Genomic DNA, 27,314 nt, shown 5'->3' with positions numbered 1-27,314 from the left:
TTTTTCAGGCCTTGGGGAACCCTTGCACATTCAGGCTCAAATATAGGCCAGAAATAACAAAATTATTTTATTTGTTTCATGTGTAGGCCTGTATTATGGGCATTAGCAGTGTTCTTAAACTAAAAATAAAGAATGAAACTTACCTCTTTAATGTGAAGTTGCCCAAATTTGAAATAATCCTTAAATGAATCGTGATCTCCCAGGGAACCCCTACTGACCTTTCATGGAACCCTAGGGTGCCACAGAACCCTGGTTGAGAAACCCTGTTCTAGAATGAGCATGAAGCTCACTAGCCAACTTTGGGCTGGTCTCTCCCTCTCTTGGCCCAACCTACCTCACAGGATTGTTATGGATAAAAATGGAGAGGCAATGTTATGTACATTGCTGTGATCTTCTGGAGAAAACACCTGATAAAAAACTAACAACAAATAAGCATTTGTGCAATAAACAATTTGCATTTGATATACATGAACCTTAAAATGAAGATAACATGCTTTAAAGAACAGCTACCATCTTGCTTTCCAGGATTTGATGTTGGCTGTTTAGTTATACACCTGTAGAGTAAGCTGATCCAGCTCCATTCTTCTCCATTCAAGGACAGATTGCCAGTTAAGTGGTCTACTTTAAATGGCACCATGATGAATGAAGGCAGGTCTTAGTTTGAGAAATATTGGTCTCAGGAGGAAAGAGTAGCAAGAAGTATCTTGAGCAGGGACGATGATGCATGAGATGATGCCGCAGGGAATTCTTGACACATTCATTCATTCATTCATTCATTCATTCATTCATTCATTCATTCATTCATTCATAGAGTGGCCCAGCACAGATTCAAATCCACTTGTCTCCTTGGTCACTGGTGTCAAAGCATAGGATTAAATTATTTGATCCAACTGTATTGGTTTGCTTTTCTGTTATAAATAAACTTTGTTATAAATAAACCTTAAGATAACTATTAGCAGGTGTGATAGGGCACTATCTGCAGACCTATTTTCATCTTTGCAATAAGGAGGCAAGGAAAGAGATGGCAAGATCTCTCTCCCAATTTTTGGACCTTCTAGATATATTGCTCTGAAGCAACTGCTCAAGTAAACCTCTGCGGTTTGACAGGGCAATAGTTTATCCCAGTGACAAATTGGGCAAGAGTTTATCCCAGTGACAAATGTTCTGCAAGGCTGTCATACTGATCCTGTTTTCAGGATGCATCTGAGCCTTCAGTTTCTATAAATTGAAGCTGGATTTTTTTTAAAAAAAATAAAAGACAAGTAGTGTAAAAATACAGGTTTATTTCCCAACATGTGCCCACCTATGACCCCTCACATGAACTCCACCCCCCAAAAGCTTCCCCCTCCCCCTCCCCTGCTCCCTCCCCTCTCCCCGTCATGCCCTTTCTCCTTTTCAGTCATGTGGGCACCATGGTCAGTTCTGTGTAGCTGATGTACATCACCTTAGGGAAACCTGTGGGGGGATACAAAAGGGAGAAGGGTGAGAGGAACCCACATCCCACTTTGAGAGGGAGGAATTTGGGGGGTTCTTAATTGGAGCAAGGATTCAGCCAGACAACCAAGGCTTATACACAATGGCCCTGGCAAGGGTGTGAATCCAGCTACAACCAAGATTGAACAGCTTTGTATGAACTAGGGGCAGCAGGTAGAAACCCCCTGTTCTGCTCCACTCACATTCTCCTGTCCCTCCATTATCTGTATTTTGGGTCACCATGATCTTCTAAATCAGAGCAGCCAGTTGTATAACCCCAACAAACAGGTTCTCATTTTGATGATCTCCTCTTCTTACTGTTCCTGAACTGTTTGTGTGTGTATGTGGGTGTATAGGAGGGAGGGAGGAGTTGGAAGCACTGAAGCCAACAACATTGCGTAGTATGAGTAGAAAACCTTTGAGAAACATAACCAGCTTGGGTCAATGCAGCTGAGGGCTGAAGTGCAAGATACCCTTGTAATTCATCTTTTAACTTTTCATGCTCTTTATAGCTACTACGAAGTAAAAAGGGGATTCCATTTCTTGCCTTTTCCTCCTTTACAATGCATGTTTATATTGGAAAAGTATGTTTTAAATTGTCTTGCTACATGTCAGTATGAAAGAAAAGTGGAACCTAGTATCAACACTTTTCTGTGTATCTGGGGCTTTGGAATAACTTACATCTTTCTTCAAGCTTGTGCCCTTCCAAGGTGTTGGACTTCAATTCCCATTAATTACAAGCCACTTGAAGGATGCCAGTTTGGGAAGTCTGATTTTTATAGCTGGGACTCTGTGTGGTCAAAATTCAAAAACTGTGGCCATGGTGGTCTTTGGCCTTATATTTATGATGCCTTTGACTTCATGCTCAGTTTGTATGTATGTATGTATGCATGCATGTATGTATTTATTAACATTTATTTCATAAAATCCTAAGTTGGAAGGAACTTGGAGGTCTTCTAGCTCAATTCCAGCTCAGGGCAGGAATCCTCATTCCATTCGAGACAAATGACTGTCCAACCTTTGCTTGAAAACCTCCAGTGATGCAGTCCCCATGACTCCAGGAGGCAGGCTGGTCCATTACTTGGTAGCTTTCACAGTCAGGACATTCCTCCTTATTTGAGTTTGATCTCCCTCTTGAAGCTTCCACCCATTGTCCTACCCTTCTTGCCCTACCCTCAGGCACTCTGGAGAATAAATCCACACCCTGTTCCCTGTGACAGCCCTTCAAGTATTGGAAAACTGCTTTCATGTCCTCCCTTAGCCTTCTCTTCTTTAAGCTAAATGTAGCCAGTTCCTTTCATTGTTCTTCATAGGATTTAACCTCCAGGCCCCTGACCATCTTTGTCCCATTTGTTGTAAGTTACCAGAGAACTTGATATGGACAAATGTTGTGCTTAAATAAGCACCTGCGATACAAAAGTCTCCTTCTGTTCCTCTTTCCCCTACACACCCTAGTTAGGAGCAACAGTCCTGCTCTGGAGATTTGACAAGCTCCATCCACACTGCCACCCATTCTCTGCCTCTCTTCCTTATAGCCCAATTCCCACAGATGGTTAGACAGAAAAGGAATGAAACAGCCAGTCCTTTTTCATGTTCCTGGCATGGCTCAGATTCATCTCCCTGCTCCAGCATAGACCTCAATCTTTAGAATATCCCACCCCCACCCCACAATGGACAATACTTCTGCCGGAGTATTGTTCATTTTGTTTGGCCTTTGAGGGGACTGGATTTAAAGTGACAGTGGAATTGATTTTTCCCCCCAACTGTATTAATGAGGTTTCTTGTGTCTGATCTACTATTCAATGGCTAGCTGTCCTGGTGGACAGGGCGGTGAAAAAAGACCAGGTCAGGTTTGGAAGTGATTTGCGAAATGGCTTGAATAATAAATGGCAGGCATTACCTTCCCTGAGGATGATGCCTTTGTAATCGGCATGCTTTGTTCAAATGGGCTATTGATATGAGTTGACACAAACAGCAACCAAAACTAAGGGACAAGAACAGTTCTCCTATGAAAAGGTTAAAATGTTTTGACTTGGGTGTACATGCATGTTTAAAGTCAGGAAAGGGATGGGGTCTGGGGTGCTACCTACTGTAAAAAGTTTCTAAGATGCACTCTGTGGACAGTGAATAAGAAACACCTCCACCCCTCAATACTAGAGCTTGGAGCAATGTAGCAATCTGAGAGGAAGCAGGAGATTCAAGGCAGATGAAGGAATGTTACCAGACCAATTCATGGAAGGCAAATCTATCAACTTGATAGTTCCTCTGTTCAAAAGCAATATATTGACAAATATCAAACCATGGGTGGGGGGAGGCAAACTATAGAGGAAGGTCCTCGCTTATTTTAAGTCTTTATCAGTAACAACACACTCCTGACTAGCAGCTTTTGGAAACAGATGCTGGATGAGATGTTTCTGGGCCTTACTCAACTCTATAAATTCTTAATGGACTTCTGGTGGAGGCATGGTGAGCTAAACACATCTCTGTGGAGAGCGGAGACAACGACTGCAGCAAAGACCGAAGAACTGGTGAGTAGACCAGTTCTTTGGAACCTGTTGGGGCAATGAGAGGACGGGAGATCACCCACATGTGATCACCCACATGTGTTCTGTATGGGTGTTCCTCACAAGGAGACTGCAGGACGGTGGTCTTCTGTGAGTTTGAGTGCTGGTAGATGAAGGAACCAAACGTCAAGCTCACAACCACGGTGGAGCCTTTTAAAGGACATTAAGTTCACTAACCTAATCACTTTCAGAAATTGCTTATCTAACTATCTTAAACCTATAAGAGCTCTTCGGAACGAAAAGTTTGAAGAGCCACCTGGTGAATCTATTGTCATTTCTGAACAAAAGAAAAAATAACTGTAAGTTTAAGAACTTAATGAATTTGAAATAAATGGCAAAAAGCTAAATAAGTTTTTGAACCAAGAAAGTTATAAATGATTTAAGGGTCCAGACAAATTTGGAATATTGAAACTTTTACTGTAAGATTTTGGAACTAACTATATAAAATAAACAGCTTTTCATGGGAACCAAAATTATTTTGTCTACTGTCTCAGTTAAGTCATAACTGAGATTAAAGACTTTATGATTTAAATTGGACACTACAGGGAACAAAAGACTCCAGGCAAAAAGAAAAAAAAGCTGCCTTTGGTTTTGATTAGGTTTGGAATTTACAAAATTACACAAAATACTACAACATTTGAAATATTAAAGGAGATCTTTGAAGAATGGAGCCAGAAATTATGAGCTACAATATCAACAATATCAGTAACAATGTCTGCTTCTATGGATTGACTGTGTCTAAAGGATGTTAATGAAGGAATGACAGATGTGAAACAAATCTTGCTTGATGCAGAAATAGAAGAATCAGAAATATTGGATAAAAAAAAAGTGTAGATTACAAGAGAGAGAAGGCATTTAAAGTGGAAATACAAGTGACAGGCCAAGAGAATGACCTGGATAAGGACTCTTTACTGGATATACAAAAGAAGCTGGCTGAAGTTTTAAAAATTAAAGGGGAAATACAAATGATTAACCAAGAGAATGACCTGGATAATATATTTTTATTGGATTTACAAAAAAGGCTTGTTAAAGCCTCAAAGAAGCCTATGCAATGGGACAAAGAAGAATTGAAGAGAGATCCTGTGACAATATTTATCCTATGACAATATTTGAATGAATTAAATATTAAGATTTTCAGAGGTAAAAGGATGGAATATAAAGTTGGTTTATTTGATGAAAGTTAAGACATGTTTTTATGAAATTATGACAACGCTTTATGGACTTTTTGCTGACACCAGGATTGAAAAGTTGATACTGTATAGATTTGCTTATAGATAAGGGATGGATTATGGGAAGAAAAGATATCTGTTTGTAACCTTTAGGGGGTGAAGAGCTACTAAACTTGTTTATACTTGTTATGAATATTGGAAGCCACTTCTTTATATGTTTCTTTTATTTTTCTTTATTTCACTAATTCCTTTTTCTTTTCTTTCTTTTTTTAAAACGTTTTCTTTCTTTGCACTTTCTACTCTCTTTTCACTTTCCTTTTTTCTTTCTGAGTTTAGTTTGTATTAGTTTTTAATACACACACACACACATTCTATATACACTTAATCTATGAATAATGAATTAGAATCATCAGAAGTTGGACTGTGGCCACTCTTTCGATCCATATAAATCAAAGAGCAGCACTGATCTACTGCTTTGTCAGGTGTGAGTGTGTGCTTAGTTGTGATAGCAGCAAAAATATGGGGCACTCACTATCTGCCCTGGGATGCTCCACCCACAGAAAGGAGTTATTAATATTCTAGTCTTGCCCCTCTCTTTCCAATTCAGGTTTCCTTAGAAAACCAGTTGTAAACAGCATCTAAACCATTTGCAGCTGCATATAAAAAGCAAAAGGGATGCTAAAGAGATGTTGTACTGTGCAAGCAACAAGCTTCCTGGCACACAGTTGCCAATAGATTAATTCAACTTCTGTCAAGAGAACAGTGGGGCCCTAATCTGTCTCTGTGTCACGTATTATGACCAGAATTACTTCGTCCACTAAGATCAAGTTTCCAGAGGCTTTCAGTACCAACGGAAGGCCACTTTCATAAGCCCAGAGGAACACTTTGTCATCACTTCCAGGATCAGGAACTTGCTTGCTCTCTGGGTTGGCCAAATTAAGGCCTACCTAAGATGAAAGGCAGACAGGAGTGAGGATTCACAGGCAAACCATTTGTTTTTCTTTGATCTGAAATCATGTTGGCTAGTCTACCATGTCTGGGCTGTAAAAATCCAGATGACCATCAGATAGCAGCAAAGAATTGTGCTTGCTGCCATCTAGTGAACACCTGGGTATTTGCAGCCCAGTTATGGTGGTCCTAAGGTTTGCAAACATTACGAATCTGTCACTCTTGCTTCCACAGAATTGTCCACTAGGTCAGTACCAATTCTTCTTGAATGCCTCTATTGGTGACATTTGCCTCTGTTGGCCACTCTTGGCCACATTTGCTGAGGGGGCTTAGAAGAGATACCGATGGACCAAAAGTGGCCTCCATGCTGTACATTGTACACTGATAAAATAAGGAATGGAAGAAAAATTCAAAGATTATCTTCCACTGACGAGCAGCAGCCTTCATGTACTCTAGTAAAGGACCCTGTAGGAGTATCTCTCACTACTACTGATGTGTCATTTCAACAATGTAATTAGTTAGAATGTAAATTCTTAAGACTTAGTTTCTCCAAGGCACTGTGGTGGGGGGGAAAGGATGGGCACGATATTTGGCAGGTGAAGCAGAAGGAAAGCAAGGAATGGTACTTACAGGGCAAGTAGAGGTCAACTGGAGGCACATCAGGTGGGGTCATCAAAGAGCAAATAAGACAGCGATACCTACTTTGGGGTTACTTACTATCCAGCTTCTCATCTTTGCTCTCGCCATTCAGAGTGCCTTTCTGTGAGAGCCTCGTGGAGGCGTTGACAGCCGTGGCGGTTGCCTTAAAGCTGCGCTTGCGTTTCTGCACATTCTGCTCTGGGTGGAAGATGATGACGTAGACTTTGGGTACATAGAGCATCCCGAGAGAAACAGAGGCGCTCAGGCTCATGGAGATGGTGAGGGTTGTTGTCTGAATGTAGATCTGGGAGGGAGAAACACACAGGATGCTTGCTAAGAAGCTTCAAGGCTTCATTTCAGTCCAGAAGATCAGGACTGTGATAAGCTATCACCAGGATCATGTAAGTTCAAGTCATGTCACTCCTGAGTCAAGCTTGACTCCCAGTGACTTACAGAGTTTTCCTGGCATGAAGTGAAGAGTTTGCCATTGCCACCCTCTGGGACAGTTTTTCTGAATGCCCAGATGAGCTGTTACCCAAGAACTAACCAGGGCTAACTGTGATTAAATTTTTAAATCAGCCACTTAGCTGTGGCTGATTTAAAACAATATCAGGTTGTAAGCTTTATTCTGGCCTTCATCACTTTAGGTTCATTGTGTCATGAAGAGTCAGAAGTGACAGGAAATGGTTCAACTTTAAATGTCTAAAGCTAGCGATCTAAAACGATTCAATTCAAGAAGAGCTACACTATTTGATCTTACTATTGTCCAAAGAGGCCTTCATAGGCTCAGAGAGAAGAAGGGGCTTGGAAATACCTGTAGCAGGCATGGTTGCAATCCTTGCCTTCTGCTCATTTACCTGAGAAATTAGTGCCCAGTTATTTCTATAGCAATTCTCAGTAAAATCCTATATTCACTCAACACACCCAAGCCTTTTGGTTTCAATTGGTTTTTGCAGGCTTATCAGGAGTAAGGATCCAATGGCCTTCCCTTGTTTTCCTGAACTGAAGTTCCATCTCCTCCAAGAGCAATGGTGAGGGATGCTGGGAGTGGTTTTTTTTTTTAATCGTATGGCATAGCAGTTTGGTGTTCATGCTGTTTTCCTTGCTGGGAAATCCTTGTGAGGTCCAGCATCCAGATGTGTAGACTATATAGCCGTGACAAGTCACGTTGCCCGGGGTGCACCACAAGGAGGCTGGTCTGCATTGCACCAAGTTGGGCTGAGAGGGAAGGACTGGCCCAAGGTCACCCAGCCTCCTTTCATGGCTAAGGCGGGACTAGAACTCACAGACTCCTGGTTTGGTCTGCTTGGTGTTACCTTCTAGGGAGCTTCTACTTAATTCAGTACTCCTCAACCCCAGGTAGCTAATGGATGCTTCCTTCTGCTACCTCCTAAACTGAAATAGAAGACATACTGTATATTACTCTTACACCCCCAAAAGTTTCTTTTAAAACTATGAATGAGTAAGAACTGTCCTTCCCAAATGAGGTCTCCTGCATTTATTGGAAAGAAGGAAGCAAGGCCAGAGGAGCTAATCATGCAAAGGAGCCCCTCACAGGTGCTCTCAGTGCAGAAGTACCCTTTCCTTTATTAATGGATGTAATGTAGCAAAGACACAGATACCATCTGAGAATTCCAGGGTTAATTAAGCCTGAAGTGTGATGACATTCAAATGACAGAAGAGCAAGGGACCTTTGGTTGGATTGCCTGTTTAAACTCCTGCATACTGTCTTTGTTGGGAAGAGCTCGGAACAGCAGTAAATGGACAGAATTCTCCCTGCAAAACTTCAGGCAAAAGAAATCTTTACCTTGCATAAGGATATAACAAAACCCTTGGCATTTTTTAAAAAATAAATGAATAGGACTTGAGTGGTAGGGGTCACACAATTTTCAACCCAAAATGAACGGAGGTGTCCTTCCTTCCCTGAAGGTCATGTCCCTCTTGAAAATTGCCCATTTAGCAGCTGTAGTACCAGCACACCCATTGGGCTGTAAGAAGAAAAGCTGTCTGGTGGCTGGAATGACTGTGAGCAGAAGAGGTGCTGGATCAAGCGGGGAGCAGAATTCTTTCCCTTCTTCAACCCCAAACCACAGTTCAGTTCAAAATCCTTCCCTCCCAAGGGTCCATGTCACAGAAACAAACACACAGAGGAATTGGTATGTTATGAACAATTGTAACATTCATGGATGTCTGGGGAGGGGGTGCCATTGAGCAAATGGCATGAATTACATAACTTAATCAGTTCCATGCAGAATGAGATGAATTATGGAATGAGCGCTGATGTTTTTTTGACATGTGTGTGATGTCATTGTGATTCGTAATGTAACTGCCCAGAGTCCCTCTTTTGGGGGAGATGGGCGGTAACCAAATTTGAACAATAAATAAATAAATAATGTGATGGATGCCTGTGATAACATCTAGTGGTCCCTCAGCCTCTTGGTTGAATGGATTGGAATCTAAGCCTCCGTATTCAGCACTCTACCCAGTGTGAGCCATAATTTGTTTAATCATGGTCCAATGAATCAATCACTACCATGTGGATTTAAAACAGCATGCTAAACCATGATTTACTAACCACAGTGGCAGGATTTTCACCAGACGCTAAGCCACATTGACCAAACCATATTGCAGTTTAATATGAAGCGTAAACCATTATAGAGTTCTTTCTCTTTTACAGCACAAAGAGATGTTACAAGAGAAAATGAGCTGCTGTATCTCTTTCTTCTTCCCGATAATGGAAGAATAATAATTGTGATGTCGCTGCTTTTATGAGATTTTAATGTTTATGTTTGGAGCTTGATTTTATTGTAAACCGCCCAGAGTCCCTCTTTTGGGGGAGATGGGCGGTAATTAAATTTGAATAATAAACAAACAAACAAACAAACAAACAATGTCTTGTAGGACACAGTGCATGGAATCATGCATGATATCAAGCACCAATGTTTCATTTGGATTTAACACAGGGGTCCAATATCTGGGTGGTAAGAAAAATGGGAGACCACTAGATGGCAGCATGAAGCGTTAATGTCTTTTGCCACCTAGCGGTCATCCGGATTTTTCAGCCCTGTATCAGGGCTATGTGGTGAACCGGTCGCAGTGGCTTATGAAGTACGATTTAGGCTGTTGCAGGCTGGGTTTGTAGAAAGTGCTTCACTTGGTTGTTGTGTTAACCCAGTGTTGGAGTTTATGGAACACACAGCCATAAACTACCCAAATCATTAGGGCTTGCACGAGCCACAAAAAAGTGGGTAAAACTAAATTTAATATATTATGCAAATGAAACTATTAGCAGACCATGTAACTAGAGCCAGAGCATGATTTTATCATGCCGTTATGTTTTTAATCTTTTTCCTGATGTTCAGTTATGAGGTCATGGAATGACATTATATGATATAAATCTCATAAATAACAATGTCGCATTACTTGAAAAAAACCAAGAAAGGCACACAGCTCATGTGTCTTGCAAAACTGAGCTCTGCCCTTATGCCAGTCTTCCGCCATCTGAATTTTTCCAGATGTGTTAGACTTTTACCATAGCACGTGACAGGATGCCCAGGTTTGGTTGGTTTTATTTCATTTTATGTTATGGCTTCACGGTTTTATTCATGTTATTTTAGTTCTATCGTGGATGCATTAATATTGAATGCCTTTGTTTTTGTTCTTGTTCACTGTAAGCTACTGAAAAATCAGGAGTTTAGTAGCACCTAATATTAGGCCTTCGGATTTTTTGCTCCCAAAACCTAACATGGCTGCCCTCCTACAGTATAAGCTACTGAAAGTCTGTACAACTGCAGCAGCTATAAATCTGACAAGTACATAACAATTCCCAGCCTGCTCAGCTATTAAGAGTTGAAGCCATTGCCAGACCTAGAATGGCCAAGGTCAGTGAAGGCTGAGATCTTGGGTGGGGGGCACCAAACTCTGTCTGTGTTGGGTGTTTGATTTCAGTGGGCCTTTCACCCTCCTGCCTACTTATCTGTGTTGGAAGGAAAACTCCCATTCAGACCAAAGGGGCAGGGTCCTTGTGCAGGCCTGGGGCCTTCGTACTGAATTGGGATAGCTTTTCTGATATAGAACTCTTTAGATCAGTGTTTTTCAATCTCGGCAAGTTTAAGATGGATGGACTTCAACTCCCAGAATTCCCCAGCCAGCATGGAATCAGGCCTGCAACTTGGGTCTGTGCCACCTGGGGCAAACATGGATTCTGTGCCCATTTTGGCGCCCCCACAGTGCTCATTTTGGTGTCCCCCCCAGCGCGGCGCCCGGGGCACATGCCCCACTTGCTCCCCCTAGTTGTGGCCCTGCATGGAATTCTGGGAGTTCTGGGAGTTCAGGGAATTCTGGGAGTTGAGTCCACCCATCTTAAAGTTGCCAAGGTTGAGCAATACTGCTTTAGAGTGTCTGCAGCTTCACAGTAGCCCTTGCTACAAAGATACCAGAGACAACCGGCCAGGGCTTGCTAATCCTGACTGTTTTAAGCAGTCATACTTGTCTACTCATTCACAGAACTCAGTTTCTAGAACACAGTGCGGTTTGCCATTTGAACGTTACCCTGAAGACAACTCCTCTTCACCCTAGCCAAGCAAAAACTTACAAGTCTGCTTTGAAGAAATGGAGATAAGCTGATGATGGGAGCGCATTCCTTTCTCAAACAGCTTTGAAATATGCACTGAGCCAGGAGCAAGTGAACTCTACGCCAGTTGTTGGGGGCTGGCAATGTACTCTCACTGGACCATCCCAAGGTGCCCAATAGCACATCCACTCCTACTTCAGGCCTTCCTCAGAAGAACATGGAAACAGCCTTTGGGGGTTCAAGCTGATGAACTTAAGTTCCAGGTGAGGGCTGTGAAGCTGCGTGTCACTATTTGAGACATCAGGTAGGGAATGCTTGAAAGTTTTGATGTTCCTTCCCTAAAAGGACATCTTTACCGATACAAAATTAGCCTAGGAAGGAAAAAGAGTCAGGGACTCCAACATTCTGTGGATCACGGGCAGATCTGACATGAAAAAAGAGCGGTGAGTCCAACAATAAAATAGTTGCTAGTTGTTTAGTTGTTCTCATAAGGCCACAAAATGGGAGTTTCCCAATTCTTTCTCTTTCTCCCCCCCCCCCCCCACATACACTTGTTCTCCATACAGATGAACAGAGCATTTTGTCCATCTTTCTCATAGAAAAGTGGGACCTGTGATTCCAAAAAATGGCAAAGAAGAAGCAGACACCCTGCAAGGGAGTCTGTTCCTCCTAAATCTTTGGAGATTGGGGGGGGGGATTTCCAGTATTCCCAGCCTATTTTAGGCAGAGAAGTATTTTTCCTTCCTCTCCTGAAATAAATGGAGACAGTTCCTCATTCAGAGGAGTGAGGGAAAAACAGAGGTTGTAGGTGACTCAACGTGGGGCTGTAGGGTTGGAATTGGCATCCCTGAAACCAGTCCCTGCTTGACCATGGAGTTCACTGGGTGATTTGGGGCTGGTCCTTTTTCTCAGCACAACCAACCTCATCCAGTTGCTCTTGGGAGGATAAAAATTGGAGAGATCTCTATTTTGCTATCTTGAGTTTCCAGAAGAAAGTGAGGATGTAAATACCATTAAAACATAAAACAGATGGGGAATCCCCCAGGCTTGTTTTGCAATGTGTAGAACATGTTTTAGTTAGCCCATGGCTGGGCTAATACTGCCTTTGTGCAACCCCCAGCACCCCATTTTGATGATCTGAGAGAAAGTTAAGAAGCAAAATGGATTCCTTAACCCTTGCAAAAGCTCAAGGCACTGCCAGCATGCCTTTGAACCTCCACCACCCCAGTGATACAGTCCATCAAGAAACATACCAGATTTCAGCTTGTTTCAGTTTTCAGTATGAAAAGAGACAATACGGGGGAACTATACCAGCAAACTACAGGTGCTTTCTTCTGGTTTTGCCCCAAGGGTGGCAATAACAGCAAGAAAGCTTTTGAGGGAACTGCTACTTACTGCTCCTCTTTCTTACTGCCTCCCTGAAAAAGGAGAACTTCAACTGCTTTCTTCTCAGCCTTCCCCAGTCTGAAGCTTCCCAGCTGCACTGGGCTACAGTTATCATCTTCCACCCTTGTTATAATGGAAAGGGTGGCCCAACAGATCTTGGGAGCAACAGGCTTGGGCAGAGATGTCTACAGAGGGGGCGATGGTGAAAAAATTGCATGTAAAGAAAGGGCGGGGCTTCAGATACATGGCTGTGACTGCCATCTTGAATCTTTTCACACACCGTCATCACACAGGCTCTCCTAGGTTTGGGTATGCTGCTCTAACTTTGCCCTAAGGGGGAATAGCAGCTTGTGGATGAAGCAGCAGTTCCTCTCACCTCAGCAGTCTTCTGCAGTGGCAAACCAATGCTTAAACACAACAGGTGTCCTGACGTAACTTAGTCTGAAGCCCACATTCTACTTAAACCCCATTCTCTCCTGTGCCACCCACGCCTTGGCCTGACTGCTCCCACCTTCTCCGCTGACTGAGCTGTGCCAAAGAAGATGGGCACAAAGGCCAGCCAGATGATGCAGGTTGTGTACATGGTGAAGCCAATGGGCTTGGCCTCGTTGAAGTTCTCGGGCACGCCGCGGGCCTTGATGGCATAGATGGTGCAGGTAACCATCAAAACAATACTGTAGCTGAGGCAGGAGATGATAGAGAGGTCTGACATGTCACATTTGAGGACCCCCTGGGCAAATTCTGGGTTGGGTGTACGTTGTTCTTCATAGTCAATGATGCTGTGGGGTGGCTGCACACCCAGCCAGATGACCACAGCCACGACTTGGACAGACATGAGGCTGAACGTGATTACCAGTTGGGAGGTGGGGCTGATGAACTTGGGTGGGGTCACTGACTTCTTGCCTTGCTCAAAGATGCGGTAGATGCGGTTGGTTTTGGTTAACAATGCTGAATAGCTGATGGCCATGCCCAAGCCAAGGAAGAGGCGCCGGAAGGCACAGATGGAGACACCCGGTTCAGCAATCATCAGAAAAGTGATGGAATAGATGAGGAAAATCCCAGTGAGCAGGACATAGCTCAGCTCACGACCTGAGGCTCGGACGATGGGTGTGTCATTGAAACGGATGAAGGTAATAACGATGAAGACAGTGCCGAGGATGCCCAGAATGGCCAGGAAGATGGGCAGGATGGCCCAAGGAGAGCTCCACTCCAGCTTGACAATGGGTGTCGGGCGGCAGGCTGTACGATTGAGATTGGGCCGCATGTCAAAGGGACACATTTCACAGGTGGACTCATCCAGTTGGTACTGGTAGCCGTCACACAGCTCACAGTGCCAGCAGCAAGGAACACCTTTCACCATCTTCTTCCTCTCTCCAGGGTTACAGGGGAGGCTGCATACCGATGAGGGGATCTCCTTCTGACCACCTGACCACTGCATGTCCTTGATCTATGGGAGAAGTAGAGAAAGCCAGAGAACAGTGTTCCTCTTAGTTGGTGGGATGTGGCAACAATGGATTGGATTGGAAGGCAGTCTCTTGATTAGCTTGCCATGAACATGGCTGGGGTAAAGCTGGGCTTCGATTGCCCTTGTGGCATACTGGCCAAAACTGACCAGTACCATCCTCACCACTACCAGGAACACTGCATGTGAAAACGGTACAACGGGGGTAGACAGCCTAGTGTACAGCTTCTCTATCTTACAGTACTGAATAGTGTTATGTGAAAGCCTTGAACGACCAGAGCCACGATGGGCAGTGAAGAGAATATTTACCAGTCCGTTTGGTGACATACATGTCATATGGAAGATTGCCAGCTGGAATACAGGAAGACTAAGTGGGGAAAAGCATGGACTAATGAATGAAATGAAAGAAGAACAAGCATGTTGTGCATCTGAGAACCTAAGACAAGGGAAAGGGTGTAAATGGGTACAATGAAGGTGGTCTAATTTTGTGGAACGGAGTTGATGAATACAGTATATTCAGGGAAGTGAAGGTATAGGTTGAACTGAACACTGGAGTTAAAGGTTGAGACAACTTCTTTTTAATTTGGGTGACATTTTGATTTATCTTTGGAGAAGCTTCTCCTAATAAGGAAAAGATACGTACATGAAATGGATGATGATCTTTTAACTGAAATAAATTGAGTATTTGTTTTTGTTTCCTTGGTATTTTTTTTCAGTTTGTCACCAGCTGCTATGTTCTAGAATCTGATCAGGTATGTTCTATCACAGAAATGCACAAGAAGGAATATATCCAACAGTGGATAGTAGTTTGCCATTTGTTCTTGCTATGGGTTTTCAGTATGATACCTTAAAATAAGGTACAATAATGACTCGTTCACCATAATATGTCCCATCCACCATTCAAGTCCAGCAGGAGGGGTATGTCGCAGGTCCTGTCTGCTAAAAACCTTCATCTGATGGGACCCAGATGATGTGCCTTTTGTGCTGTGGCTCCTGCCCTCTGGAACTTCCTCCCGCCTGAGGTAAGTTTAGCCCCCTCCCAATTAGCCTTTTGAAAGGCTCTGAAAACATGGTTCTTCCAGCAACATCGGGGATCCCATGGGGGCCCTGCACGATGGTTATATTGTATTTAGATGGGTATTCTCCTGCAATCTTGTTTTTATTATTGATCTTGTTTTTATTTATTTTTAAAAGTGTTTTAAAAATTGTGATATTGTTTTAACTATTGGTTGTATGCTGCCCAGAGTCACATTTAGTGAGGTGGGCGGCTATATAAATGTGTTAAATAAAAAATAATAAAATAAAATACCGTAGGAATGCTAGATAGCATTTAACTGAAAGAGGAGCTATGTCCAGGCACAGACTTTGGTAGGCCTCAGCATGGGGAGCTCCCAGTTGTCACTTAATTTTTTTTCAAAGCTCCAGATTACCCTGTGGGTGATCACTGCAGAGCAGAGGAGAAGTTTTAAACAGTAAAGAAGGATAAAGAGTCAACTACATGCCCCAAGGTGGGCCAGCTGCCCCACAATGTTAGGAGTTGATACTGAGTTTTAATAGGCTGGGCAATCTTACTGCAGAGAGGAGTCACATTTTCAAAATTATTTTGATGGTGGGGAGAAAGGGTATAAACATGATTTAAAGATGCTGCTGATGATTGATTCTATGCTGCATCACTCACATTCAGGCGAAGGTATTCTGTCCACTGGCCAATGGCCCTGTATCCTGGGGCTGTGGTATTTGTCAGCTGATACTGGAAAATGTCATAGCGCCCAGGGGCGTCTCCATTTTCGTTGAACATTACTGGTGTCCCAGCACTGCCTGCAGGAAGGAAAAGATTACAGGGGAGACATTGACATCCCTCAAGATGGAGATTCTTTAAAAGGGGATGAGACAAGTTCATACAGAGGGACACTTGTGAACAATAGCAACTGGGAAGAAGAGTTGTAGGCAGCTTCCAAAGTCAGATATGGTGGCCCACCTACTTGGGGGCCTCAGAGGTGTTGAGTTTGCTGATGTGAAAAACAGGATGATGTGGGACACAAGAGGCTTAGGGGCTGATCCTGTGAGGCTATTCTTAGACTAACACTTTCTGCTGCAAGCATTGATGGGTGAGAAAAACTACAGATCAAAGGCTCCATCTCTCCAAAAAGTGAACATATCCTGTCTTGGCAAGGGAAGGACATGTCGAGTATGACGTGCCTACAAATGTACATGACAAATATTTTGGCCTGGAGCCTTTGGTTTGCATCTTAACATGCAGCTTCCCCTTATTTGTGACCTAAAACTGTAGAGCCAGGGAAAAGCTTTCTCACTCCCTCCTGCCCTGACTGCTGCATATTTGTACTTGCCTGCCAATTCAGGGTCACAGTCCTAAAACTTTGCTCAATTCTCTGCATGTGCAAATGTAGAGTGCCACAGAGCTGTACAACCCAGCACCTTGGCCGCAAAGGGGATTCTCTGACAATCTCACCATTGAAGTTGACCCCCAGAATGTAGTGCAACAGGGTCCGTCCGTGAATGGGATCCATCCTGTCACACACTCCGATGTGGCCTGGGCAGAGCTCCGTGTGCATGTTGTGCAGGGCGTGGGCCATGGCATACACAGCATCAATAACAAACTGCACCTTCCCCTCCTGCTCATAAGTTGATTCTCGCCCAATTCGTTCATCTCCTGAAGAAGGGAGAAATGTGAGTCAAAGTCACTGGTAATTCTGAATACTCCCTCATATTAAAACACTCTCTGCAGAAAAAGCTGGGAAAGCTTTTTCTTTGGCTCTAGTGCCAGGCTTAGAGAATTTCTTCCTCAGAAGGACTCAGTTCTGCTTTTTTTTTTGAGATGCAAGACTCTTCTTTTAATTTCCCTGGCCTTTTAGATGTTCTTTTCTTTTTCCTGGCTGTAATAATGTCATCAGCTGTCTCATCAGAGCCATACTATACCTTATCTCAAACATGCCAACTTGGTTTTCCAAGAAAAATAGCTACCCAAATAATGATTCATATCTGGGCAGCACAGAAGTTTCTTTTCATAAATTATACTGCATCTCCTGTTCCCAGCTGCTATTAACAATGCTATCTGGAAGGGGAAAAAATGCTTTGAGGCTATTTGGTTGACTACAAGCAAAACATTCTATGCTAGGAGAACATTTCTCCATTCTGAAGTAGAATAGAATTTATAGTGATAGTCAAGTTTTCTATTCTTCAGATTATATATATTATACAAATGGATGTATACGTGCAGCAGAGTAAGAAAGTAGGATAGACAGCTGATTATGTGGTATCATTTTCAATTTCCCCCATATTAAAGAGAACAACCAAATTGAAAAGTAAAAGAGTAAAACACTAGCAGACAGAAAGAGATCACAACTTACTACAGAGGAGTTGGGAGATGGCCTTAAAGAAAGGATTCAACAACTATTATGTAAGCATCAGCTTGACCCAGATAGACAGGAGGGAGGGTGAGGAAGAAACTCAAGATTGCCTTGCCTTGATTTTGTTTAGTATAAAGGGGAAGAGAGAGAATCTGTCAGGCTTTCAAGATTCTGTTATCATACCTTTGGGGGAGATGGGCGGTGACAGAAATTTGAAATATATATATATAAGTAAATAAATACATACATACATACATACATACATACCTTATATGGTAATAACAGAGTTTTAATAATTCTTGTGATGTCTGTTTCCTGACCTGGTCTACTTCAAAGGGTGACCTCAGTCTTGAAAGCTTCTCTCTCTTCCCTCTTATACTAAGGAGAATCCAGCGAGGGCAATCTTGAGTTTTGAACTCACCCCTTTCCTTTCGATCTGAGCTAAACTGGATGCTTGCATAATGGCTGTTGAATTCCTTCTTCAGGCCATCTCCATATTCCTCCAAATCTACTTGCTATTTGGTTAGGATTTTGACTTGTAGAGATTTTAACTTTCTCTGAAAGTAAGCAAATGCATCTGTAATCTGAAGTGGTGCATCTACCATTCCAGAACCTTAGCACATAATTCGCCTGTGTATGTACACCTCTTCTTCTTCCTACATAAAATAGAGCAACTCTGCTCTCCTCTCATGGAAACCTGGAAGGCAAAGCTGGGAGAAAATGGCTATGGTGGAGGCTGGGCATTTCAACACTTCCAACGCTCCTAAAACACAACTCTGATCATACCTACTAGAGGTCAGCTGATCCTGCATCCAAGTAATGAGTGACAAACATTGTATGCCTTGAGGCTGTCCTTGGAGATTATCAGAGTAAGGGGAAAATACTACTTTCATACTGGTACAACTAATGAGGACTTAAAGCTCTGTTACTCACAAAATTGGGGATGAGATGAGGGCAACATGAAGGAGAGGATTTCGTTTGTCAATACAAAACTGTATAAATGGGAACAGGGGTCTGGTTACATGTCATGGTCAAGGCGGTATGTTTTGAAAGCTGTATAAGTGAAAGTTGTACTTCTGGGTGTCTCAGCTTACTGCTCTAAACAGAGGTATCCTTAGTTCATGTAAAAAATAATAACCATTCACCTGGCTCCTCTATGAAAACCTTAAAACCCCTTCTCCTCCACATCCCACTGTTCAGGACACCAACGCCAAGTCAGATTGGCGGGTCTCTCTCTCTCTCTTTTTTTTGCCAGCTCCTGATTTTTGATGTGTTCCTTTCCAAAGCAGTTGCAATGTTTTAACTTCCCTGCCTGTCTGCCTGCACAATTTGTGTAGAGACTGTACCACACTGAGAATTTCTCAGTTGCTGGGAGAGGGAGGCTGAACAAAATTTGTTGTCAACTGGTCAGGCACCATGCACCTTCAGCCACCAGCAATTCAGGAGAAGAGAAGAGGAGGTGGGAAGTATAGGGGACTTCTGGAGGTGGGTTGGAGAAATCAAGGGGAAAAAATGGGTTCTGACTGGAGAAGCCACAAGGCCAACTAAAAACAGTAAAGGAGGTCAAGTTGGACATTTTCCAGGGGAAAACAGTGCCTGAAGAGGAGGCAGGCCCTCCTTGCTTTCTTTCTGTCATGCAGGGGGGAGACTTGGAGGTCTAATCTCCTCTATTCCCTGTGGAGATGAATAACAGCCTAGGCCTTGAAGCTCTGTGACAACGTTTTCCACCACAATCACCTCAAAACCAGGGATTAGGGTGCAGCTAGGGGAGAAGAATGGCTCCCATTGAATCATTCACCGGAATAGTCATTCTGCCTATCAACTCTCCTTGCTTTACTCCTCCCTCCTTCACTAGCTCCACATGTCAGGAGTAGCCGTACCAGTACATTTGCGGCCCCCTTCGTCATATTGGAACCCTGGGCGGGTCAGTTTACACCTGAAGTCTTCCTCCCAGAATTCAGCAAACCAGATGTTGCGCCGATTGTTCTCCAAGGAGCGTGTGGTGAAGTATTGGTCAAAACCTAAAAAAAGAACAAGGAAGGGAGGTCATGGCTTTGCAGGCATTTTTTCAAAGAACTGGCACTTTTTTAATGTTTGAGGCAGCCCTGAAGCTGAACCATTATCAGCCACTTAATCTCTCAATTTTAGTATTATCTCCATGTGCAAAAGTTTTTCTTCTTGGCTTTGCAGAGTGGATCACTCTTAACAGCATAGGAGTCTGTTGTGCTGGCTGTTCCTCATGCCAGATGTGTATGAGTGTGCGTCAGCATCCAGTCATCAAGCGCTTAGATGTAGAGGTGGTGGTTGTTAATCTATAAAAACCACGCAGACACTTCAGTAGAATGCAGCATTTCTCATTCCTGCCAGTCAAACTTTATGTTTCAGAATTCATCCCCTTGAGAGAGTCCTATTCTCCGTTGCGTTTTGTCACTGCAATTTATCCTTTCATTTTAGAGAAATTAACAAAGTCTTTCAGGTCTCAGTCATTAGCAGATTAAAATCCCTAAGCACAAGTATCTGTCTGGGGCAGAGTGGAAGGGAGACGTCTCTCTTCCCACTCATTGGTCCTCACAGCTCTGGAGAGTCGCTTTGAGTCTATTAAATCATGGATTCAGCGTCACCTTAAAATGGATTAATTGCCAATAATGCATTTTAACACCCTCCCACTTTCACAACCCAGGCTCTTAGAGAATGAAATGCCTTTTTTAAATGAATTAATATTTAGCTGGGCTCAACGGGAAATAAAGGAATAAGGAGAACAATGATTAAGGATGCATTTTCAAAACATTCACTGTGTTTTCTTGACATGTGCAACTGGGACATTAGTGGGGTTTAATGTGTCATTGTCAAACTGAGTCAGCATCAGCTGTGGGTTATAGAGGATTAGCTTTACCCAAACCAAGCATAGCACTGGTTTCTGTTAAATGAAACTTGCATAGGTAGCTGTGTCAGCAAACATAGGAAAGAAGATTACCATGGGTTTAAACTAGGACTGCCACATCTGGGCTGCAAGCTGTTGTGAACAAACCACTGGGGCTGGTTCACAAACCCTGCTAAGTTAGGGTCACCATATCTGGGTTGCAAAGTTCTAACTGGCCTAGACTGACCATATTTCCTTGAGACAAAAACGGGACATTGGGATGGCAAAACGGGACAGGGCTGGGCGACGGGCTGGATCGGCAGGCAGGAACTTCTCCGGTTTTCTCGGGCTGGGAATCTTCGGATTCCTTCATTTGCGAGAGGCAAGGCTGGGCTGGAGAGTCTAGTGAACGGTTGTCCCCAACAAGCCGTTCCTCCTCTGGCCGTGCTTTTAAGTTCTTTCCTTCCCGCTGTTTCAAGGCAGGAGCCAATCGGCTTGCCCTTTGATCACCGCCTATCAGCTGATCCTGTTTTTTTCTTTTTAGGTTTCCTGCCGGGTTGAGCTCTGCAGCTTTTTTTCCCGCCGTTTCTGCTGAGCTCCCCCTCCTTCCACTCGAAGTCAGACTGCATTCTGACAGGTTCGCGGGAACTTTCAAATTTTTAAGTAAGGTTTTTAAGAAAACGGGACAAAATGGACATTTATATTAAAATGATGGGACGGTCTGGAAATGTTAAAAAAAATGGGACGTATGGTCAGCCTAAGCTGGCCACTAACAACAAGAGTTACAGTTTTCTGCATCTACCGGTGGCCTTGATTTCTCTGATCCTGATCCCCAGCCCTAGTTAAACTTTTCTTCTGGTCGTCAGCACAGAAGGCCCAGCAAAACTGGGTTTTAGTAGGAGTTCCGTCTCTCTCATTATTCCACTCTCTATCCACATAGTAATGTGTGTGTGTGTGGGAGGGAGTAATGAAGCAGGGAAGAAAAGGGATGGAAGTAGGTAGAAAAGACAATCCTGTCTTTTCAGGAAGAATAACAAATGCAGAAGTGACATTCATTCTGGAGGATGTCTGCCACCTGTTTGCCCAGCGCAATGCTGGTCATTTCAATCAAGCAGAAAACAATACTCTAATTGATTCAAGCAAGCAGAAAACAATACCCAAATCAAGGAACTCCCAAGGAGAAAAACCACACCCCCACCAACACTGGCAGGGCAAGCCACTGTCTATAAACAGGGAGCAAACCCCACACCCACTGGCACTGATAATGCTCCCTAGTTGGGTAATGAAATGTCTGCAAGCAACCAACCCGGCTCAGAGGGCACCAAGGACCCACAGTTCATCCCTGAGTTACAGATACTCTCTTCGATTGGTCATTTTCTACTAGGTCTCAGGAAGGAGAGTTAGCCCCAGGGTCATGGCAGAGTGGGCCAGCTGTGTCATGTGACCTCAGCCAGTTTGTTCCTCCCCAAGCTGCATGCTGTTGCTCTCCTCTGCTTGGGCTAAGCCTTTGTTACCTTCAATCGAGGCCCTTTTGGGTAAGATGGTCACTGCTCCTTCAGCCACTTCTTCTTGCATCAGAATGGGGGAGATCTTGGCACCCCAGCTGTCAGAACCTACCCAGAGGAACTGCCCTGTCAGATTGGCATGGCGGGTGGCTTCCAGCACTCGTCTGCAGAGGTGCAAGGGAGAAATGAGAGACGTTGCCTTTCCTGACTAACCCCTAACCAAGACAAAATATGCCCTGTCAGTCACCTTTTTTTGCTGAGTCCCTGTGATATTGCATTGCACTGACATCTCACCCCCAGCTCTTGCATGAGATAGACTTGAGTCCGCTTTGGCCATGCCAGTGTTTTGCTTCTTATTCCAACTGATGCCAGGAAAGCCTCAAGATCTGTACAATCTGTTAGCCTCTGTCTAACGTTTAACTTAGAGCAACGTTTCTCAACCGTGGCAACTTTAAGATGTGTGGACTTCAACTCCCAGAATTCCCCAGCCTACATGGCTGGGGAATTCTGGGAGTTGAAGTCCACACATCTTAAAGTTGCCACGGTTGAGAAACACTGCCTTAGAGGAAAGTCAGGGACTGGGAACCAAAACACTACAGGTAGGGGAGGGATCTGAAGTGGGGACAAAAAAAAATTATGCTGGAACAGTCTTCTGCAAACTCAAGGCTGAGGGGAGACTGCTGCAACTCAACCATGGAGAAGGGTGTAACTATTGCTCACCCAGTGGATTCAGAATTGCAGCTGTAAGCCATCATGTAGTTAATGCTGGACTAGGACTAAATATTAAATAGCCAGGAATAAGCAATTTATTTATGTATTTATGGGGGAATGTTTCTAGCTTGGGAGTGGGGCAGCAATTTATTTATGTATTTATGGGGGCAGCAGGGGACATATCCAATGATGTGAAGACATTGGGAGATGGTGTGTAGAGGGTTGTGGGCTGAATGGAGTATATTAAATCTGGCAGAGGTTAAAGACAGACCTAATATTTGTACGAAAAGTTGCTGAAAATTATGCAGCTGGAAATGAGTGGTTTTGTTGACAGACTTCAGCAGGATGATCTGCTGGTGACCTGGGGGCTAGAAAATGGAAGCCAGGAGGCCAAATGTGGATCTGAAATTGCCTACTCCCTGCAAGAAGCCATGATGTGTTGTGATTATAGTTTTCTGAACTAGCCTGAAACTCATGGATGAATGAAAGAATCACAGCTTAGTTAATTCTTGGTTTGGTTTTACTTCTTTTTAGCTGCCCCTGCCTTGCATCACTCTGGATTGATAACAGATTTGGATGGACCACAGAAACCAACCAGACCTGACTAGGAAACCATAAATAAACCATGCACTTGCACATCAGTTGCAATAGGTAAGCTAAAAACAAACCATACTTTCCATGTGATTTAATGCCCTATAAAAATCATTCCCTGAATTATGCCATTTGTACATCATACTAAGCTGAAAATAAACAAACTAATCTCAGATTCAGCCATCCTGTTCCCTTAATAATTTAGACCAGTTTAACCCACCATACTGGGTCTTGTCAGGATAAAACCGAGGAAGAAACATCTAGGCCACCCTTGGAAGGAAGGCCGAACACAAATGTACAAAAGAAAAAAAGCAGTTGGCGTGTTTACTTGATGTCATCCTCATTGGCGAAAATGATGATGCCACGGGCATTGGGAGTCTCCATCAGTCTCTTGATCATTTTGTCAAACTCTCCTGGCTTGGGTTCTCGCGGGATCTTGATAGACTGGGCAATGCAGACTCCACCTGCCAGGTAGGAAAAAGCCTTAGGAAGTGATTGGGAAAAACTTGGTTTAGTGGCTGAGCATCTGCATTATATGCAGAAGGTGGCTGATTCAGTCCCTCAACATCTCCTGTTCAAAAGGAAGTTGGTTGCAGATCATGGCAAGATCTCATTGTGCCTGAGATCCTGAGGCTGGCTGATGGTCTGAGTAGAACCCTGGTCTACATTGGCAAGTCACCTGATCTGGAATAAGACCCCTTTCTATGCTCCTATTCTGCTCTTCAGTCCTGAAGAAGATTCTTCTGCACTACCTCTCGGTCCTTACGTCCTGATTCTTTGCTGATGTATCATACTCCTGGGCATAGTCCAAAGCTGTGCTGGTTCCTAAATTGTGTTCCTAAATTGTGTTCACATGCCTCTGATCCCATGCAGAGTGTCTTTCCCTGCATATGGAACAACTGCAAGCAGCTTTCATGGGTCTAAGATCATGGGCTGTTTTTCCAGGGAATCAGCAGCTTTTGCCCAGCTCCTCTTACCAGCTTCACGGGAGATCTGCACAAAGGCATCGACCCCACTCTCGCCGTAGTTGCCCTCAGAGGCCAGGGTGGAGACGTAATTCCAGCCTAGTGCTTTAACGATGTCTACCATGGCTTGAGCTTGGTAAGAGTCAGGAGGTACCACGCGGGAGAAATAATCATAGCGGTTATTGTCACTGAGCTCTGGCGCCGTGGACGCATAGCTTATCTGGGGGATCTGCAGAAGTGGAAGAAAATAATGGGTTAGAAGTGGTGTATTGTCCTCAGCCTCCACCCTTGTTATGCCAGAGATCTTCTTCCTTATGCATTTAGTCCTTCGGCAGGACCTACTTCTTTTGTAAAGATATTTCTGTACCAAAGGCTCACCAAGCTCACATCTCCTCCTCCTCCTCCTCCCTATTTTTATTTTAATCCATTGTGTTTTATCGAATCCTCCCAGTACTGAGACAATAGTAAGGCTAAATGGTAGTGGCTTTTTTTTGTTACACAGCAAAAATGCTCTTAGGAGATGGGGAGTAATGACCCGAGTGGGGCTTAAGCTTCTTTGTAGACTGATTTATGGCATTTACTTTACGTGGCCTCCCATTAACAGTCATTAACATAAAGTAACGATTGCCATAACTGTGTGTGACAAAATTTGCCCCATACAAATATCTTCAAACCATTTTCACAGTATCTTAACAGATATGCAGCAGTGGATTAAAAACTGAAATCACAAAATTATAAAGGCCCAGAAATATTAAAAAGTACAATCATTTTTTAAATATTAAAAGTATTTTTTAAAAAAAATCTTTGCTGGGTTATAAGCATGGCATCCAACATATCTCCACAAGGAAATAATTCCAGAACATACAGTACATGTCACCGTAAAAAGTCCCCTTCCTTGGGAACCACTCCCTTACTGCATTTGGTGAGGACACTCAGAGTCAGCTTTGGTGCCAGCTTAAGATGTTTCACTGCTTCAGGTGAAGAACAAGATGGTGTCCCTCCTATCCCATGTGCTAAAGCCAGCTGGCTTTAACAGAATCTTTAACAGTAGCTCTGTTTAGGCAACATGTTGGCTTGTAGGGGGGAACACACAAACTACATTGAGCAGCTCCTATCCTTCCACACTGTGCTATAACGTCAGAGGAGAGCTGGTCTCCGTGGGTACAATGTGATGGTCTCCAGTGGGGAAACTTCTTGGACGTGAAGGCTTCATCAAGGTTTTATCTCTTTTGGAAGCTTTGTGTATACACCAAGCTTCCTTGCTGCAAACAGTGGGACTCAAGCCAAACCACATTATGGTTTAGGATTCTATGAGTTGGGCCATTGTTGGGTTCCTAGGATTTTCCTGTGCTCATGAACACTTTTTTAAACGCATCATGAATAATTAGAATGTAAATATATGTGTGACAGGTAGATGGCACCCATAATTTTTTTAAAAGTTGGCCTCAAATGTTGGCCAACCATTAAAAGTAATTTTTTTAGTGAACCTCTTGTTAATTACAGAATCATAGCAGTTCTTAGTTGGAAGGCTCATTGAGATGACTGAGTCAAGCTCTTTGCTCCCTGCAGGGATCCAGATTAAAGCATCCCAGACAGATGGCCATTTAGCTTCTGCTTGAACTTGTGAAGGGGAACCCAGCATCTCTTTGGGTAGCTGGTTCTACTGCTGAGCTATTCTTAGGAAGTTTTTTCCCCTAAAATTCCATTGGAATCTGCCTTCCTGTAACTTAATCTATTATTCCATGTCCTGGAACAAAAGAGAACAGATCTTCTATGTCAGTGTTTGTGAACCTGGGCAATTTCCAGATGTGTAGACCCAGAATCTTCAGCAGTGATTATGTTTACTGGGGAATTCTGGAAGTCCACACATCTGGATGTTGCCATGGTTGAAAAACACAATTCTATGTGATTCCTTTCTGGTTAGGTTGATGATACTATCATATCCCCCATGGGTCTTCTGTTCTGAAGGCCCAGCTTACCCAGCTCTTTCAATCTTTATTGATAAAGATACTGTTTTTAATACATATACTTCTATTCTGTACTTTGAATTCTATACTTCATTTTTTCTGTATAATCACAGTTGAGAGCCCTGCTGTATCATCCCAAACTGGAATTGGCTTTGTAAATGTACTCTTCAAGAAGAGACAGCATCTCAAGTACCATCTCCTAAGACAGGAATCCAAGATGTTCCCTAGGAAGGCATAGCTACTATCACCCCTTTGCTGTTCAACCTCCTTCTCCAGATGAGGTCATGTGAAAGGCCTGTCCTCTACTTACAGCAAAGAGGCGAAGGACGTTGGCCACCATGATAGAGACGGAGCTGGCAGAGGCCCCAATGACAGCCACCACACGCTCAGGTTTGGCAATGATGGGTGGCTCACCATTGGAGCAGCGCACGTCAGAAGTGTCCTTCTGAATCAGCGCCTGGACAAAAGTCAGTGATTGCTCCAAGGCATAGGTGTCCCGAGAGCAGGTATCCAGGATACGGGCCCCCAGCGTTATGTTGGGAAGCAGATCAGGGTCGTTGTTGATCTGATCCAGAGCGTAAAGCATGGCCTCCATCCGATGGATCCCCTTTTCCTTCTTCAGCTCCCCACAAGGCACTCCAGCTGGGCCACGGGAATGCACGGGGAACAGCCCTCCAAGAGTGATGTCTCCTTCTATCTTGATTGAATGCGGCTGGGTGGCTGCTTGGCTATATACCCAACCTGGGCCAGATCCTAAGGCCCACAGTGACCAGAAGCAGAACAGTGGGAAGTTGGCAGGCTCCATGGTGGCTTGCGATCTTTTTGTGATCTTGGGATGACTACAGCCTAGAAACAGAAGAAGGAAAAGATAGAACCGAGTTGGGTCCAAGTCTCCTTCCAGCACCCACTAAGAATTGCCATTCTGAGACAGATTAAAAGTTAAGCACTCCTCTCTTCCCCTGGATATTTCATTAAAAAGTCATTGGCAGATGCATGCCCTGGCTTTCTTGGAAAGGCTTTGTGTTTGAAATTAGGTGAGGATATACAGAAGTTCTTCCTTTAGAGTCACTTATGGCCCACTCACATGAGCAATGCACCATTCTTCGGAAATGGGGTTGCATACAAGCCAAAGT

The 27,314-nt window shown here is 43.6% G+C and overlaps 1 protein-coding gene across 1 annotated transcript; it reads right to left on the bottom strand.

Moving 5' to 3' along the window:
* Positions 1–1,399: 1,399 nt before the first annotated feature.
* Positions 1,400–26,986, bottom strand: LOC134492449 (metabotropic glutamate receptor 6-like). The gene is made up of 10 exons (XM_063296620.1): positions 26,492–26,986; positions 24,227–24,443; positions 23,578–23,713; positions 21,957–22,111; positions 19,463–19,603; positions 16,685–16,885; positions 15,893–16,032; positions 13,264–14,199; positions 6,872–7,097; positions 1,400–1,455 (listed from the first exon to the last, which is right to left on the bottom strand). The coding sequence occupies exons 1-10, from the start codon at positions 26,984–26,986 to the stop codon at positions 1,400–1,402; spliced, it is 2,703 nt and encodes a 900-aa protein (XP_063152690.1).
* Positions 26,987–27,314: the final 328 nt, after the last annotated feature.

Source organism: Candoia aspera, chromosome 2 (assembly GCF_035149785.1).
Source record: "Candoia aspera isolate rCanAsp1 chromosome 2, rCanAsp1.hap2, whole genome shotgun sequence".
NCBI classification, from domain to species: Eukaryota; Metazoa; Chordata; class Lepidosauria; order Squamata; family Boidae; genus Candoia; species Candoia aspera.
Note: the sequence above shows the minus strand (reverse complement) of the source record. Positions and strands in the feature narration are given on the sequence as shown.

Coding starts and splice junctions, on each gene's coding strand:
- LOC134492449 (XM_063296620.1), bottom strand. CDS start 26,986: ATGGAGCCTGCCAACTTCCCACTGTTCTGCTTCTGGTCACTGTGGGCC. Junction 23,714..24,226: donor GCAGATCTCCCGTGAAGCTG/GTAAGAGGAGCT, acceptor CCTACCTGGCAG/GTGGAGTCTGCATTGCCCAG. Junction 19,604..21,956: donor CAAAAGGGCCTCGATTGAAG/GTAACAAAGGCT, acceptor TTCTTTTTTTAG/GTTTTGACCAATACTTCACC.